Source organism: Lolium perenne, chromosome 6 (assembly GCF_019359855.2).
Source record: "Lolium perenne isolate Kyuss_39 chromosome 6, Kyuss_2.0, whole genome shotgun sequence".
Lineage (NCBI taxonomy): Eukaryota > Viridiplantae > Streptophyta > Magnoliopsida > Poales > Poaceae > Lolium > Lolium perenne.
In genome coordinates this window covers 28,116,613-28,134,820 of record NC_067249.2, presented here as the reverse complement: position 1 = coordinate 28,134,820, position 18,208 = coordinate 28,116,613, and the positions used below count along the sequence as shown (strand labels likewise).

Sequence of the window (18,208 nt, the reverse complement as noted above, 5' to 3'; positions counted from 1 at the left end):
AGAGCAAGAGCATTCATCTACGTGGAGCCGTTGGTGGGTCCAAGCGTCATCACGCGTACGTGGCGCCCTCCAGTTGGCTGCCGTCCCGTCCCGGCGCCCTCTGATTGGCCGGAGCGACGCACGCCACGCAGTACGCACATCCCCGACCAGCACGCATCTCCACCGTCGCATCGCACACGCCGCCCCATCTCAGCCGTCCGACCATCCCACCTGCCTCCCTTTCTTATACCCCTCGTTTCGATAGAGTAGCAGACAGGAAATTTTGGGGTTGGAGAAGAGAAGATCCGGGCGGAGGATGACGGGAGCGCGCGCGCTGCTGCTGCCGCTGCTGGTGATCTCGGCGCTGTTCGCCCAGATCCGCGCGTCCGATCCGGTAATTGATCTCTCACACCTGCAGCTACGTTTTTTTTTGTTGCTGCCTGCGGTTCGTTTTCGCTCGTTCTTGGGTCAGATTTGTGATGGTTTGGTTGGTTGGTGGTGCAGCTGTTCCACGAGACCTTCGACGAGAGCTTCGAGGGGAGCTGGGTCGTCTCTGGCAAGGAAGAGTACACAGGTAATCAGTCATGTCGTCTTGATTGCGCGCTGTGCCTGTTTGGTTCGATCTGTGGCAGATCTGCCGTGGGTGGGTTTAGCTTAGCGGGCGTCTGGGTTTCTGATCTCGCCATGAGGTCCTCTGCTAGCCTGTGAGTGAGGTTCTCAATCCGATCTGTTAAGGTAGCGAGACGTTGGGCGCCGTAACTGTCGTGAGATCCAAAACCTGTTGTGTTCAATTTTTAAGACATGCGGATGTACTTCATGTGATGCATTCATCGGTGTGGGATCTGCCACAGTGCCACGCCATCCATAGCCATGGGCTTGATGAGAACAACAACTCCGCAGCTGCTAGCTTGGTCGCCGACAGTTTCGGAAGTCTCACCGCCCAAGACTTGACTGAAAACCCCCTATGTTTGGAGGAGTGAATCGACTATATGTACTCTTCTTACTGCCTTTTGTATGATGATATTACTCCCATGCTCATGAACTGCATTTTGAACATATTAGCATAGGCAGCACTTGTCTGCGTTTTCTACTTGTCTGCAAAATGTATTGCTCTATGTACAGCTTCTCTCGCAGCAGTTTTCTCTTCCCATCCCCCACCTGAAATTTCAATCATATGATACAAGTAAAATGCAGCGCCTACTTCTTTAACTACCCGGCATTACTAAATGCGACTTATGGCTTCGCAACCTTATAGTGGCTATGTAGTTACCTTGTTTCTGATGACATGGATTTTAGCTGTGACGATGATTTGTGATAGTGTAGCGATGAGTAGGCACCTAAATGTCAAATCATGTGCTTTCCAACTCTTGCCATATAGTTCATTGCTGCTTATGCCCTGTGTTCTTCATTGGCTTTGTGCATTTGATGTATGCCTACTTTCCTTTGATTATCTGCACTGCTTACCATGTCTTTTCTAACGTGTGTTCTGCTAGTTGTCTGTTCAACTCCATTTGTTCCTGTCAAAAAAAAAAAAAAATCTTCCACCATTACCTTTTGTTTTGCTAAGTCAATGGATCAAATATTGATTGCAATCTGCAATGCAGGTGTTTGGAAGCACGCCAAGAGTGATGGCCATGAAGACTATGGCCTCCTTGTTAGCGAGCCTGCCAAGAAATATGCCATAGTCAAAGAGCTTGATACCCCGGTTACTTTGAAGGATGGGACAGTCGTCCTGCAGTTTGAAGTGAGGCTTCAGAAAGGCCTTGAGTGTGGAGGTGCTTATCTCAAGTACATCCGCGTTCAGGACACCGGGTTGGACACCAAGGAATTTGACAATGGTACTCCTTACACAATTATGTTTGGTCCTGACAAGTGTGGTTCGACCAACAAGGTGCATTTCATCCTTAAGCACAAGAACCCCAAGACTGGAGAGTATGTTGAACATCACCTCAAGTCCCCACCTTCTGTCCCATATGACAAGCTCTCTCATGTCTACACGGCTATCTTGAAGCCGGATAACGAGCTGAGAATTTTGATTGATGGGGAGGAGAAGAGCAAAGCAAACTTCCTGTCTTCTGATGATTTCGAGCCGGCACTTATTCCATCAAAGACGATTCCTGACCCTGACGACAAGAAGCCAGAGGACTGGGATGAGAGAGCTAAGATCCCTGATCCAGATGCCACTAAGCCTGATGACTGGGATGAGGATGCCCCAATGGAGATTGTGGATGAGGAGGCCACCAAGCCAGAAGGATGGCTGGATGATGAGCCTGATGAAATTGACGACCCTGAGGCTGCTAAGCCTGAAGACTGGGATGATGAGGAGGATGGTGAATGGGAGGCACCGAAGATTGACAACCCCAAGTGCGAAGAGGCACCTGGATGTGGTGAATGGAAGAAGCCAATGAAGCAGAACCCTGCCTACAAGGGCAAGTGGCATGCACCCATGATTGACAACCCCAGCTACAAGGGAATCTGGAAGCCCCAAGAAATCCCCAACCCAGAGTACTTTGAGCTTGACAAGCCTGACTTTGATCCAATTGCCGCCATCGGAATTGAGATCTGGACAATGCAGGATGGCATCCTGTTTGACAATATTCTTATTGCCGATGATGAGAAGGTAGCCACCTCTATCCTGGAGAAGACATGGAAGCCCAAGTTTGATGTTGAGAAGGAAAAGCAGAAGGCTGAGGAAGCTGCAAACGCTCCGTCAGAGGAACTTTCTGAAATCCAGGTAATTCATTTGTTTTTGACGTCTACCAGACATTATTTTTTATATTCTTTTAGTGAAGCAACAATGCTTGTTGACATTGTCAGATTCATCTTTTTTCTGCATGTTCCAGTTATTCTTTTTATTAAAACTTTGATGTATCACTGCGTGCATGTCGTCCCTAACTGATTTTGGTTTGCATACTGCAGAAGAAGATCTTCGACGTTTTGTACAAAATCGCCTTCATTCCGTTCTTGGAACCTTACAAGACCAAGATCATTGTAAGACTCGAGAACCTTGCCTCCTGTGTTTGAACTGCTCAGTATCTTCTCTGAAAAATGACAACTGATCTCTCTTTGTTTCGCAGGAGCTAATTGAGAAGGGAGAGAAGCAGCCCAACATTACGATTTCGATTGTGGCCTCAGTCGTTGTTGTCCTTGTCAGTGTACTCTTCAGAACCCTGTTTGGTGGCAAGAAGGCAGCGGTATGTTATTCTGGCAGCACCTCTATTGCTCTACTTCAAACCTGGAACCAATATGTTAATTCCGTCAGCACCTCAATTTCTCTATTGCCTAAAACCTTAACTAGAAGACTTATTTTAACTTTTGCTTCTAGCCTGCACCCGTGAAGCCTGTTGCTAAGGTTAGCGCCCCGGAAGCTGATGCAGCTGGAAGCAGCGGTGACAAGGAGGAGAAAGAGGATGACACCGCCGCACCACGCCGAAGGTCACGAAGGGAGACATAGGCCTTGGACCTTCACATTTTGGACATCCCGGCTCTAGCTTTTTTGTGAATGCCTCGAGTGTATAAGCAAAGAATCATGTTGTCATCTGCTGCTACCTCTAGTTTTAAGGGATTAGAACTTACGAACTGGTGAAAAGCTTCTGTTGTTTGTGTGCTGTCCTGAATCAGCTAGATGTGATTTTCTTTTCTTTTGTATCAGATGAAACATGAAAGGATCTTTTGATATTAGATAATTTTTACTTGCTTGAGAAATCCGCCGGTACCTGGTTGAATCATACGCTAGCCTTTTTGTTGCTGCTGGTGATCCTGAGCGGCTTGGTTTACTGTTCGCTCGGTAGTTTGATGCTTTGGATGCCTATATGTGTACCTGTTCTCCTTTTCTTTTGGCTTGTTACCAGGTGAGATGCCTGTAATTTGCTGTCTACTTTTACAATTAATGAATTTGCTGTACACTGCCATCTATACAATTAGTGAACTTCCTATACACCAGAATGAGTATGCTCCACATGGGTAAATTGCAGGAATAAAAACCAAACTCCAAATTAAGCATGATAGTTTTGCATCCACAAAACAAGGATACATTTTGTTGGACAATCAAAGAAGAAATCGTATCCCATCCTAGCTCCTGCTAGTAATAATTAGCTTCAAGAAATCAATTGAACACACCGACACTTCCATCCAATGCCCACCGCAAGAATAATTAGCAATGCCAAATCATCGCAATGAAATAATTAGCAATGCCAAATCGTCGCAATGAAACTTGAATTAACCGAAGAATGTCCTGAAGCAGGTTTAATGTAGCAGTGTTCGTCGATCCAAGAGGAGTCCACGAGAACATCTCCTCGCTCTGTGGCGGCGCTTCTTGGGCATCCTTTGTCTGCTCTTGGTCGACACTGAGAACGCTCGGCGGCGACAGCAGCAATCCAGCGACATCGTCAAAGTAATCCGTGGAAACTACCAACCGGCCAGGGCCATTTCTCCGTCCTTCTCCTCCCCATCAACATCCCGGTCTCGCTTCTTGTTCCTGTTCTTCTCCTTGCCAGGATCGCGCCTGGTGAGGTACATCCTGTAGAGTGCCGGCAGAACTTTCTTGCCGTCCGCGCGGGCGAAGCCATCCTCCAGGCAGGCTACTCTGGTGTACTCCTCCATGAGCCACCGCGTCTTGGGGCTCTCGTCCTGATCCTTCCTGTCCTTGCCATGGTGGAAGAAGAACCTGAAGCCTTGCCTGAACCAGAGCCTCTCGCTGCTCTTCAACGAGCATATAGGTGCAGCAAATAAATCCAAACCGCTGCCAAGAAGCTACTTGGCAACTAATGTTTGCAAAATTACCGCATATTTCTACTAGTTAGCAAAAGAATTTGTTCCAAGAAGACCGAACACTAGATAGGATCCATCATGGATAGATCAACATCACATAAACAAAATATAGATGAATAGCTAAAGAACATCTATTTCAGCAACCCAGCTTACCTTATAGATCAACATCATATAAAGAAAATATAGATGAATAGCTAAAGAACATCTATTTCAGCAACCCAGCTTACCTTATAGAAGGCACCACATGCGTTGCATGTTTCTCTTGAATCCCATGAAAGACTTTGTCATATCTTGATCCTCTGGAAGCAATAAAAGAACTTTTTTCTCGAACTCTAGTAATCACCGATGTATTTTAAGATAAGATAGTGATTTGTCAACAGAGTTAGTTAAGCCCAAGCCCAATGTTCTGAAAACATAAGAGCTAATGCCATACAGAGAGTGGTAGGAAAATGTTGACGATAGCTCTAGCTCTGAATAGTCTGAACTGCAGCATATACAAAATGGAAAAGATTGCACCTTCTATCCATTATGGTCCTAAGCCTTTGAATTTTACCCGCAAAAAGAAAGTCTTAATGAACTTAAAAAAGCCAAAGCATGAGAAAACAACAGCACAAAAATCTAGTTACAAATTGCAAATTTCAAATATGTTTGACAAAACGCATGCTGCTTATTTCATGATATCAAGCAACTTCAATTTGAGTTAAGGCAGAACTCTTTGAAGCTTCGCGAAATTCATTTTTGAACCTACAATATATGTAGTTTTGTTAAACAGATACAATATCACATATGCAAGCAATGCAAAGTAGAGATATGGTAAGACTGATTCATTCCATCTCCTTTGGCTTAGTTCTCACGATTAATGACATATGTCCGAGATTTAGTTTGTTTGTTAATCATGCTTTAGTAGGTTACTTTATCGAATTTGAAAATTTCCTAGCAGAACCAAGGCCAGCTACAACCTACAGGATTTAGGAACAAAGATAATCCATCATTAAGAATCAGGGAAAGGAAACCAAAAGGCAGAATAAATATACACAAAGGCATAATCTAATTATTAAAGATTGAACTGCCATTTAGTATTGACACATGCTGGAACAAAAAAAAAAGATAACATAACGAAAACAGACATGTAAATAAAGCAGACCATGTACTGATATTTTTAATGGACAACGATACAGTTCTTTGACTTCATGTTCTCTACCTCCTGGTTTCAACAGAAACTAGGCCACCCACACATATTATCTCAATGGTCTTCAAACAGAAATATATTCATCACTTCATCAGGCATTGGCACTTAGCAATGAACAACCCAGCATGTTAGACACATGCACTAGAGGATAAAACCAGTGTCTAATTGGGCAAACAATACTGAAACAAGACTAACCAGCTTACTGCACAGAGTGAAAACTTTGTTGCGTCATAAACAGTTATACATTTTCATGGCAGTCTCTTGGTTCAAGCAAAGATGAATCTTCTAGTGGATACTCCCCTTTTGCAAGCGGCAACATAGTCTTCAGCGAGGTGGGGAGCAGCTTCCTTGTGAGGGCATATGTACTTCTCCAGGAATACCTTCTCGGTCAGCTTGAAAATTGTGTCATAGTTTGGATCAGGCTTGAGTAATCCATTTTCCTTGAGAAACTTTACAACGTGGTACCGGGGCCTGAGCCGGCCATCCAGGCTAAGAGTGAGCATTACCGGACGACGAGCAATGAAGGCCGGTTCCAACCCCACCTCAGAGATAAGGAACTCAGACAAGCGCTGCAGCCTGTCCTTACACCTGGTCAGCAGCATTGGAGCCTTACAAACAACAATACCCACCTCAGCATCTGTCCACCTAAAAGTTTTCTTCAAGTAGTCCACTTTGGCGGCGATTTCCTCCTCATGGGTAAATGAAACAGCATGCAGCACATGCCTGAACATGCCAGATCCACGTGGTACGCCGAGACCGTCGGCGCATGCCACCATTGCCCGGAGACGCTCTGATTTGGTGATGAGTATCCATGGCGCAGAGAGGCATATCTTGGAAATCTCGCAATCACCTAGCCCGCACTCCTTGAGGAAGGCGACATTGGGCTTCACCTTCTCGAGGCTGTGTCCGAGGACAATGGAGCTCTTTTTGATTAACCCGAGGAGGTTGTCGTAGGAGCCAACGAGCGACAGGTAGTAGGGTAGATTGGAGACGATGGATCTACGGCGGAAGATGCCAGCGCGACCACGCGGGAAGAGGCGCGCGATCTCAGTATGTGAGAGGCCGTGTCTGGTCAGCCCGGCGACGACGGGGGCCAGGGTTTTCTCTACGCTTGCGCAGAGGAACTGCGGGTCTTTGGCGACCAGAGAGGCGACGTCGGCGCCGGAGAGGCCGAGACCAGCGAGGAAGGCGAGGACGGCGTCGGGCCTGGAGGGGGATTTGAGGTGGGAGAGCTTGGTGGAAGCCTTGAGCGCCTGGGCTCGGGTGAGGCCGCAGGTGGTGACGAGGTAGTCCTGGACGGCGAAGGTAGGGTTTGCCGGAATGGGGGACGCCGTGGTTGAGAAGAGGCAGTGGAGAGGGGGGATGGAATAGGCGGCTGAAGGAGAAGAGAGTAGATGGGTGAGGATGCAGCTTCGCATGCGGAGCATGGCGGCAGGCGACGGCGCGGCAGCGGCAGCGGCGGCGGCGGCGGCGACAAGCGGGGAGACTTCCGTTGGGGCTCGATGCAGAAAGGGAGTCGAGGGGGAAATCTTTTTTTTTTTCTTTTGAGGCAAAAGGGGGAAATCCTAGAGATACGCAGAGATGGGCCTCCATCGACAAATCTCACTGCACGATCGCCTCCAGTATGCGATGGGCCCGTAACTGCACATTTTGTATGGAATCCTCGTGAACAAGTTTATTTACAATTTCAGCACATATTTTTCTTGAAGTACTCCCTCATCCCACCAAGATTGTCTTATAAGTACAATACTATTTGGGAACAGCTTCCATTTTTCCCAGAATTTTGGGCCTCTCCAAGGATTAACGTGGTGTTGACACATCGGCATTTTATTCATATGGTCTTTTCCGTGTGCAGCTGTATTGGTGCGTGTGAGATTTTTGATGGGAGCTCTGGATTCATCTGATGCTGACACGTGTTTATTTCTATTGGTTTACTTCCATGTTACTTCGGTATGGAGCTGTTTTGGTGGTCAAACAATGTAGCTTTTGCCATTGTTTTAGTTTTATCAGTTCTTTAATTTCTTCAGAGTTGGCCCATTGTTACCACCGCTTTGACTGTTGTCTCCATACGTGGCCTCTCCCGAAAACTCCAGATTGCATCTCTATATTTTTTCCGTCGCCCCACGTTTCCTTGATATCTCCCCTCTCCAACGATTGCCCCCTCCACTTATCCCCGTGCCCATCTGTGAGCTCCACCACCACCATCTCTACCTCCACCGGCCTCTCCTAGCCCCGTCTAAGATCCTCCCTCTCCGACCACCCCTTGCCGACGACCTCCTTTTCATCCGTCTACCGACGGATTCTCGCTGCTTCATATGGTCGCCGGTTTCGCTCCCGATGCCGCGGCCGATTTGTGGTCTCCGCATGATGTGGCCGACGCCCTGCGCGTTGTAGGAGCAGTTGGAGAGGCTGGGTAAAAGAGGAGGCGGCGCGGTGAGGATCGATCATGTGGCTGAACTCGGTCCCCAAGTTTTTCTCCCGTCTGCGGCTCTGACAAGAAGATGGTTGGCGGCGTGGCGAGGGTGCGAGGCTGCTGCAGATTCTGGACGTGCGGGTGGTGGGCAGCGGGGAGAGCTTTGTTGGTGATGTTGCCCGGCTTCGGACCACTCGGCGTGGAGGCGCGTGCTCCCGTGTTCTAACTTGTCGGGGCGGGGACGCAGCAAGGTTCGTCGGGTTGCTGCGACGGTGCAGTGATGCTGCAACAAATGATCTTCACTGTCCGTGACGCGGATGCCGCCGCGTGGAGGGACTTGAGGTTGCGGAAGCGGGATTTAAAGGCTGTAGGGAAGCGTCACCATGATGCACGGTGTTGAGCTTAGCGATCTGCTCAAATTCCACGAAATCAGTCGCCTCTGTGCGGATGGTGTCCACGGTGGACATCCCACCTCCTACTTTCACACTTTGGAATAAGTCTTGGTAAACCAATTCGCAATTGATTTTCCCTTGCTCCCTCTGAGAGTATTCAGTAATAAATCCACAGGTTTATAGCTTCACATGCAAAAACACACACACGTTAGGCCTTTATCTTGCTTAGTTGAGGCACTTGGCCATTTTTATCTGTTTACCTGTTTCAGTTTAAGGTTTGAAGTTCTTTTTGTTGTTTTATACTTCCAATTTGGCCTACTGTATTTGTTTCATAGTATATAGATTATCTACATTAGTTCAACATTTCTAAAATAATGTTATCATCTCTTTTTGGTGTTTTGTACTTACGTTGAGAAGCAGTTCAAACTGGCCCGCTAGATCTTTTCGGTAGCATATAGTTTTTTCTTCCATTCAATTGATGTCTCACTCTCATGCAGGTTATGCATCTTGCTGCTGAAAAGGAGATGACGTTCCAATGGCTGCCTCTTCCCAACAAATGTATTGTTGTGCAAATGTCAACTGTTTGCTATCTTGGTCTGGTAAGTGCCGATGTCTTCTTTTTGAAGCATTGGTTTCACTTCATTTTATACGGTGTGGCTCCTAATGTTGCATTAGAATCGAATTGTAAGTGGAAGCCTTTATCATGATGTAGAAATATATCATTCTTCTTCATAAGAGGATATGAATATGACGCTATGAGTAACAGATGTATAGGATATGATTAAAAGGCACTAGGCTGTTAGTAACAGTAATTAATTTGATAAGTCGGACCAGGCCAATGGTAGTTAATTTGATAAGAGAAATTGCTACAGGTATTGAGGCAATTTGTTTTCTTTCTCCACGGAGAACTTAGCAGTTCAAATTCAGATCAGTTGAGTATTTGCTTAATGTGACTAGAGAGGAAGAATCTTCAAGCAACTTGAAGTTCAGTACATCATCATCTTTAGGTTCCTGCAACTTCCCCAGTTTCTGCAGCCATTATTATTTTAAATAAAACTGAGATTTTATCATGATATTAGCCTCAACCCTTACATGGATTTCGTCATATGTCAGTCTTGGTACTGAAAAAATTGGCCATCTATATCTCATATTTCTTTTTAATTTCTATTAAATGTGACCTGAACCATTCACACAGACTTCTGATTTATTTGATGGCCGTGTATATGTTTTTCTCTTTTTCTCACCGTCTTTTCAGTTGCACGCGATTATTTTCCACATTCAGAATTTCTGGCCAACTATCGCCTTATTTTGCAACATTAAGACCTTATATCAAACTTTTTTCAGTGATGCATGCCATACATTGTCAGAAATACATGTAAAGAAGCGTCAACTTTTGCAGTGATTCTATTGCAGGGTGGCACTACCACTGCCAAAGTATAGAAGAACTGGGCTCCTCCTGCACAGTTTCGGTAAGCTCAGATAATGAAAACATTCGACCTTCACATTTTTTTATTCAGTAATACTATGTAAATTGAGGACTATATTGATTCTTTCCTGTGGGTGAAGTATTTTTTTATGCATGGCATTCGTTTTAAAGGAATGCCTAATGATATGCGTAGGTGCTATTTTTCCTCAACTGGACTATTTTGTATCTTTGGTTAAGTTTTGATATGTCTCTACATTCTGTATATTCATGTTCCTACAATTATATTATCCTGTCCATCTAGAGTATGCTGCTTTGGTAAGGGTTTATGAAGCTTCTGGTGGTTGTTTTTTGATTCAGACATGGGGCATAAAAGTAACACTGCATGTCTTACGACTAAACGATATGTACCTAGGATGCAATTCAGTCACCGGAAAGCCGAGTGTAGAGGTCTAAATATTTTATAACTTCTGTTTTTCTACCTATTGGTGCATTATTCATGATTACTGAATTAAATAGCACGCCTTTTTAAACTAAATATTAACAACATCACCGAACCACGATGTAATCAAGTAGGGAAGAAACTAGAATGTGCTGCCCAACGTTCCACTTGATGTCAGATTCAGCTTGCAATTCTGAAGTCCTCCCAATTCATGCTTTTGAGTTATGGCCAACATATTTTACATATTTGTAGTATCAAAAAGGTAATTATTAATGTTTCCTCCTCCACCTTTTAATTGAATTCACTGATGTTTCACGTTTGCATCTTCCTGATGACTGATTGTTCTCTGTTTTCGTTGTTACTTGGTAAGTTATTTATAGCTGCAAACAAATTGGAAGAAAAGCCCCAGTATGTGCAATCTAAATCAATTGCCAGTGATTTATTATAATCCGAGTCCTGTTACTTTGGTAAAAGACACCCACTGTTTGAAGTTTCCATACTAGGACATGCGTTCCCCAATTCAAATTTAAGTCTTAGTACAACCGGCTTGTGTGGTCTGCATGATTTTTCATTGGTTTTTTTTTTGAAAAAGGGGAAGGAGCCCCGTCCTCTGCATCGAGCGATGCACACAACCTTTATGTCTGGGGTCCATTATTTTCTTTCCCTTTGCTCCAGTTGTCTATGATTGTCCAGAGATTTGTACTTTTACTCTTTTATATTTGGCCTTTAACATTCCTACTATGTTGTAAGATGGAAATACTTCATGCGACACTTGCATACTCTTATGTACATTAATTTAAAATTTAAAATGAAATAGACTTGCAACTTATTTGTGACTTGCAAAATCTAAGAAGTCTTTTATTGGTATGATAGTTCATGAATTCCAGGCTCTGTTTTATCGGTTCTGAACATTTGCATATGTATTCCATTCTAGGGGTACCAATGGGATTACCAATGTTACTCTTGAGGAAATGAGAGGCATTATTGAAGTTATAGGTGAAACGGGGAAGTTCGATATAATACCTAGATCTGGATGAATTTGCATGCTCTTACTGTTATTTAGAGATTCTTTATTTGTTGCAAGCAACTTGATGCTTCAGATTTCTGTTCAGATCTGCAACTTATAATTCAATTTTCTTCCTTGCAAGAAATAGACGATATCAAGTGTTAAAAATATATTTGTGTAAACTATCTATCACAAGGTTAATACCTAGCTAGCATTTCCAAACAAGTAATAGTGGTCGATCTGGACCAAACCAACCTTAGGTTGATTCGGTTGTCCGCTTTTAGTTCTGAAGAGATAGTTGCTGGTCGCAAAATATAATTTACTGAGAATGTGAGGTTTCCTTTTTGTTGGTATTGTGATTAACTTCTGCTTTAGGGGCGTGAATGAAGTTTTTTTCATGAGACTGTTGTCTTCTCAATTGATGCAGATATGGGAAGGTATACCATGAAAGGGGTTCCACATTGTTTCTAGATTATTTTAGTGCCTACGTTTTGTCAGAATATATTAGATTTAGCTTCTTGACTGATTTTCATCATCTCACATACCAAGGTCTTAGGTGAATCTTCTGGGGTTCAACTGGTGATCCGAGAGGATGGGCATGAACATAGTTCTTTGTCTCCAGAGCCACACTGGGAGCGGAAGCATACTACTTTGTATAGTATAAACAAGATGCTACCTCCATAGGAACGATAATTAGTGCTGAAATGCGAGCTTTTGCATTAAGCAACATTATTGACATTGTTGTTCAGCAAAAGGCACGAAAAAGAGTAAAAGCAAAGAAGATTTCTCAGCAATAGACGCTGGTGTAGAAGTTATGTAGTATTGTAGTTTCAGTTTGATCTACAAAATGAGTTATTACCCGAATATCTTGCTGTATGTAACATAGTTTCCATTTAGTATGTTTGGAGAGTATGTAATGCAGCTGCAAGTAGTGCTATCATCAATAATGTAGCTACAAGTAGTGGTATCATGTATAATGCATGTAGTGTATATAATGAAAAACATTAATCATGTTTACTAGAGGCCTATTACAACAAAGATATGATACTATGGGCGCCCTAGGTGAATCACCGTTCCATCAACCTCCCTTCAGCTTCCTCGAACCCTAGATCACTTTGATCGTTGCTTCCTTGAGCATTAGAATATGTGTACGTCCAGTTTTAGTGCCCCATAACATTTGACAATATGTAGAACCACTAATTAGCACTAAAACGTATTCTGGTATAATTGGCTTCTAAATCTGAATAGTGTAAAGTACATAGTTGAGAAATTTCTATCTCACAGCTTCACTAGGGGCACCATCCACACCGCCAATAAACCAACCACTAATTGCCATCTTGAACCAAAACCCGTGTGCTCATTCGGCAATGGTGCAACAAGCTCCTCCACCAAGAAACCAAACCACCTTGCACACCTCAAGTATGAACAAAGAATATAATATTATCCTTTCGTTCGAAGATGAAAACAGTAACATTAAGTAGTTGAAAATATTTCCTGGCTCCCTAATCCACTCCATCCTCTCCTTACTTTATATCATGTCTATGCTTTAGTGTAATGTACATTGCATACACTCCCTCCGTCTCATGAAACATGTCGGAGATTTATCTAAATTTTGATGTATCTAGACACTAAATAGTATCTAGATACATTCGATTTTTGATAAATTTCAGACAAATTTCAGGAGACAGAGAGAGTATATTATGCACACATCTTTCGTTGTGCATATAAGGAATTGCATGCAAGGAAATAAAGCTACTGGCCAAATGATGTATTCATCGTTAGTATAGAAGCCTACAAGTATTTATGAGTCTAGCCGTTTTAGTTCATATCTAAGTGTACATTCATGTTATTTCACCTACTTTTCTGTTAGTCAACCACCGTACTGGCGCGGCGTGCCGCCGCGTCCATCATTGCTAGTATTTATCTAAATTTGGATGTATCCATATAGTATCTAGATACATCCAAATGTTGACAAATCTAAGATAATTTTGGTGGGATGGAGGGAGTTCATTCTTTGCAACAATGTGCGACCCGTGCAATAATCTTTCTTTTGCTTATTCATGCTCGTTATTTACTATTGTGCATCGCTTTATTGCATAACATTTTTCCATTCTGATTTTTTTCTTTGTATTTTTGAAAGACGAAAAATATGGTTTTCTTTCATAGATTGTACATAAGGATCACATCCATTCTTTACCTATAACAAGGCAATTGCAATCTAAGCACAAGTGTGAGTTCTATATTGCTTATTAATTGGTTCTATATTTATGATGAATTGTAATTTGATCTCTCCATATATTCCAAGCAGCTAGTTAAATATTGTGATATCTAAGTCAAATATTCCATGGAAACTGATCCTATACATCCAGGGGATCGCACACACTTCATTCTATGGGCGTGCGGCCGTCGGAAGAGTGTCCATCGTGTGAATGTGGCTTTAGTTGCCCCACCAAACCACCCTCCTCGTGGAGAAAAAATCTCTTGGCTTATCCCCTCGCTCCCCGACATGTGACTTATCCCATCGCTTCCTCGACCTCTTCTCCACCGCTCTTTGTCTCCACCTGGTAGTTTCTCTCCATGAAATCTCTCCTCTCTCTCTCTCTCTCTCTCTCTCTAGGCTCATCAGGGGCACCATGGCCTACCCCTGTTGTTGTTTCGTGGAACCGCTCTTGTAACATCCCGGCATTTCAGACCAAACGTGGGGTAGAATTAGGATTTTATGCATCTCCATTCATTCATTTTAAAAACATGGGGAAATTTTCGCGATTAAAATAAAACACAGAGAATTCTTACTCAAGTGGTGACTAGGGTTTATGTCATCAAATGAGTGATGTGGATTTTGATATGATCTTATGGTTTTGGGGAAGCAACTTTGAATTCACATTAGACTTAGGAAATTCAAACATATTTGAATTTGAACTCTAAAATATTATACATGACAAGTAATTCATAAAAGAAGACATGATACAATAAGGGAATATATTTCTTTATTGATATCAACACAATAATACATTATCTTTACAAAAAGGGATAAATAAAAGAATATTACAGTTACAAGATTTTGAAGATGGAAAGTAAAAAACCTAAACTAAATCTTGATCTTATTATTATTCTCAATCTTGTGACCTTCAAAACAAACACAAATAAGTATAAATGGCAAGTGGCAACCATAAAAAATAAAGGTTTATAAACAAGAGATATTTCTTCAACCGAGCACATCCACAAAGGGGAATGAATCCAAATGCGGTAACTTGCACCCACAAGTCCAACTTGTAAGCATGTTATTTACAACAATGCATGGTTTTGCCTCTAACAAAGCACATCACCAAAGAACCATATAAAGGAACAACTTTGGCAGCCAGAAGTTGCTTAACAACATCGCATCTCAATCCATCGACCAACACCACCTCATAAACCATAAGTTCATCATTATTTCTTATCCAAGAACACTAGTTCATCAAAACCATCTCACAGAACCATCCAACATTAACAAAAACTCATCAGAAGATACACACAACCATCAAACCACCATAGAAACCATGGTTACATAAGAATCAACGAGGAGGAGCATGCCTACCACAAGGAGTTTTTCCAACATCCAGAAGCTTAAAGATCAACAACAATAAGAACTAGGAGCCAGAAAGGTATAAAACAATACTCATGGAACGAATAAAATAGGATCTAAACAAACACCTTTGTTAGCATCTAAATACTACAAATAATTAAACATAGTTTGTTTGATTAGGTTTTTAGTATCATTTGGTTAGACTAGAAGTTGCAATGGCAACTATTAGGATTTTAGGCCATAGACACATGGAAAACCAGGTTTGGTACCAGGTGGCACATTTTAGCCCCCGATATGCCCGCAGCGGGACACTTCCACCTACACATTCAACAATCTTCTAAGTGTTAATCCCCGAATGTGAGGAAGGTCACACCTGGGAGCTATTTCTTGCACCATTTGGTGAATCACACCTTTCACCACACTTCCACACATATCCTTGGTCCACATGCAAGATTTGGTGGGATTCCGGTGCTCCGGCGGCCATCTCCCTCCCGGAAAATGGCGGTATGTGTGACCCGCCGGGTCTACCCCCTAGATTTCTGCGATCGAGGTTCCACCCCTACAGTTTTTAAAAAGCATGATAAACACATTATTAAATAATACCAATGATGAAAAACAGGTTTAATTCAATTTGAAATAAAACTAAATGTTCATGACAATTAAAATAGTAAAAGTTAAAAAGAAACGTAACTTTATCGTGCACTAGCGCACGTCAAAGAGGCATTGCGCACGACAACGGCTAGGTTGCATGGAAAAGGCTAGAAGGCGCACAGAAAAGTCTTGCCGCACGACAAAGTGTTTTTGCGCACGATAAAGACAGGCTGCATGGCAAAGAACGGCCGCATGCCAACCCTAACGGCTCGACTCGACCAGGTGAGTTCTGGCCAGATCCCCACTTCCCATGCGCCCGCGCCCACCCTCTCCTCCTCCTCCTCCCACACGCCCGCACCCACTCACGGTGGGCATAAAACCCGATACCCGAGCACTGAACCCTAAATACCCGGACCTGGACCTGAATTACCCGAAACCCGAAACAACTGGTGCAAAATCGGGTGACAAAACTCAAAACCCGAATTATTTTCGGGAAATTTGGGCAACAAACCACATGACCCGATCAGTCTGAACAACCCGAAATATTGTAAAGCCCATTGCTCCCAGTTGCTAACTTAGTAGCCCAATAAGCACTCTGGCCCAACTCACGTCTCTTGACCCATCGTATCCAACACCTAGGTACCCTATCCGCAGGCTCCACCTCTAGGGAGATGCCATACACCGACCGAGTCGGTGCGGATGGGGTGCCGCACACCCCCCTACCTGGCGGTTCTGTAGTTGGCCGCGACCCATCAGGTAAGTTTATTTTCATTTTTCTTATTCTCCTTTTCTTTTCTGTTTATATATTTTTGTTATTTAAAAAGCAATTTTTTTAAAAAATTGTTTATTTTAAAATCCAAAAGTCTTAATTTTTATGACTTTTAAAAAAAATCAAAAGGTAAATTTTTTTAAAAACAATTTTCAGAATTTAAACAATTTTCAAATTTGATCATTTTTAAATATTTTGAATTTTCTTTAAAATTTGAATATTTTTCGAACATAAACAAATTTTAAATTTGAACATTTTTCAATATGAACATTTTTCAAATACGATTTTTTTAACTTTAAACACTTTTTTAGATTTGAACATTTTTAAAATTTGAACATTTTTTAGTTTTGAACAATTTAAAAGTTTGAACAGTTTTCAAAATTGAACATTTTTTAAATTTGAATGTTTTACAAAAAAATTTAAAAAAAAGGAAAAGGAAAAATGAAACAAAAAACAGGAAGAACAAAAAAAAAGAGAAAGAATAATAAGAAAACAGAAAAAGAAGGAAGAAGGCCGAAATGGGTCGGGCCCTATACCCAACCAGGGGTGTGCGGCATGCCGTACACACCGACTTGGTTGGTGTATACGATTTGCCCCACCTCTAAGCTCCTTTCTTAGCCTCAGTCGCACGCATACTGATGAGTGCAGAGCACACCGTTGGGGAACTCCAAGAGGAAGGTATGATGAGCATAGTAGCAAGTTTCACTCAGTAAGAAACCAAGGGTAATCGACCAGTAGGAGAAAGAAATGACTTCCGAAGGTGTTGCTAGCTGACTTTTGGCAGGACGCACTACCAGCATCAGCAACAACGTGAAACGTGCACACAACACAACCCAACGTATAGTAAGGTTATCAATCTCACCGGTTTTGCTAAAAACAAAGGATTAACCGTATAGTGTGGAAAGAGATGTTTGTTTGCAGTGGAATCATAGAGAACAATGCTTGCAGTTAGTAAACAGAACATGTGTTTGCAGCGAATGATTTTATCAGTTTAAAGAAAGGACCGAGATCCACAGTTCACTAGAGGTGTCTCTCTATAAAGATAAATAACATGATGGGTGAATAAATTACAGCTGGGTAATTAACCGAATAAATACCATACATGACAAGATGATTACTATGAGATTCATTTGGGCATTACAACATAATACATAGACCGTAATCTAACTGTGTCTATGACTAATAATTCACCTTCCGGTTAGCATTCGCACCCCTTTCAGTATTAAGTTGTAAGCAACATATTATCGCATTAAGCAATGTGTGTAAAGTAAACAATAAAATTATCCTTAGATAAAACATTGTTGTTTTTTCTCCCTAGTAGCAACAACACATCTACAACCTTAGAAGTTATTGTCACTCTTCCAGATTATTAGAGGCATGAACCAACTATCGAGTATAAATACTCCCTCTTGGAGTCACAAACACATACTTGGCTAAAGCATCTACTAGCAACGAAGAGCATGCAAGATCACAAATAACATATGACAAGTATATAATCGATCTCAACCATAATATTCAATATTCATCGGATCCTAGCAAACACAACATGTATCATTACATAAAGATGATCTTGATCATGATAGGCAGCTCACAAGATCTAAACATGAAGCATAAATTGGAGAAGACAACCATCTAGCTACTGCTATGGACCCGTAGTCCAGAGATGAAC

At 42.4% G+C, this 18,208-nt stretch overlaps 2 protein-coding genes and 2 long non-coding RNA genes across 5 annotated transcripts; 2 read left to right on the top strand and 2 right to left on the bottom strand.

Moving 5' to 3' along the window:
• The first annotated feature begins 256 nt into the window (after positions 1-256).
• On the top strand, positions 257-3,684 carry LOC127308489 (calnexin homolog). Its single transcript, XM_051339322.2, has 6 exons — positions 257-373; positions 484-553; positions 1,584-2,713; positions 2,899-2,970; positions 3,057-3,173; positions 3,305-3,684. Exons 1-6 carry the CDS (start codon positions 296-298, stop codon positions 3,431-3,433), a joined length of 1,596 nt encoding a protein of 531 aa, XP_051195282.1. The 5' UTR covers positions 257-295; the 3' UTR covers positions 3,434-3,684.
• A 268-nt stretch (positions 3,685-3,952) lies between these two features.
• Positions 3,953-5,621, bottom strand: LOC127308490 (uncharacterized). Its single transcript, XR_007856607.2, has 2 exons — positions 4,977-5,621; positions 3,953-4,742 (listed from the first exon to the last, which is right to left on the bottom strand). It is a non-coding gene; the product is annotated as an uncharacterized lncRNA (long non-coding RNA).
• A 255-nt stretch (positions 5,622-5,876) lies between these two features.
• On the bottom strand, positions 5,877-7,494 carry LOC127308491 (transcription termination factor MTEF18, mitochondrial-like). Its single transcript, XM_051339323.1, has one exon. It carries the CDS (start codon positions 7,363-7,365, stop codon positions 6,205-6,207), a length of 1,161 nt encoding a protein of 386 aa, XP_051195283.1. The 5' UTR covers positions 7,366-7,494; the 3' UTR covers positions 5,877-6,204.
• Positions 7,495-8,069: 575 nt separating this feature from the next.
• Positions 8,070-12,631, top strand: LOC127308492 (uncharacterized). Of its 2 annotated transcripts, XR_011746596.1 has the most exons (3): positions 8,070-8,854; positions 9,241-9,342; positions 10,157-12,631. It is a non-coding gene; the product is annotated as an uncharacterized lncRNA (long non-coding RNA). The 2 variants fall into 2 exon arrangements; XR_011746595.1 differs by having other exon boundaries at positions 8,070-9,342.
• The last annotated feature ends 5,577 nt before the right edge of the window (positions 12,632-18,208 follow it).

Bases quoted from the DNA above. Each gene is read 5' to 3' on its own strand.
- LOC127308491 (XM_051339323.1), bottom strand. From the start codon at position 7,365: ATGCTCCGCATGCGAAGCTGCATCCTCACCCATCTACTCTCTTCTCCT.
- LOC127308489 (XM_051339322.2), top strand. From the start codon at position 296: ATGACGGGAGCGCGCGCGCTGCTGCTGCCGCTGCTGGTGATCTCGGCG. The intron at 2,714-2,898 runs GTAATTCATTTG...TGCATACTGCAG, and splicing joins AGGAACTTTCTGAAATCCAG to AAGAAGATCTTCGACGTTTT. The intron at 3,174-3,304 runs GTATGTTATTCT...TTTTGCTTCTAG, and splicing joins TTGGTGGCAAGAAGGCAGCG to CCTGCACCCGTGAAGCCTGT.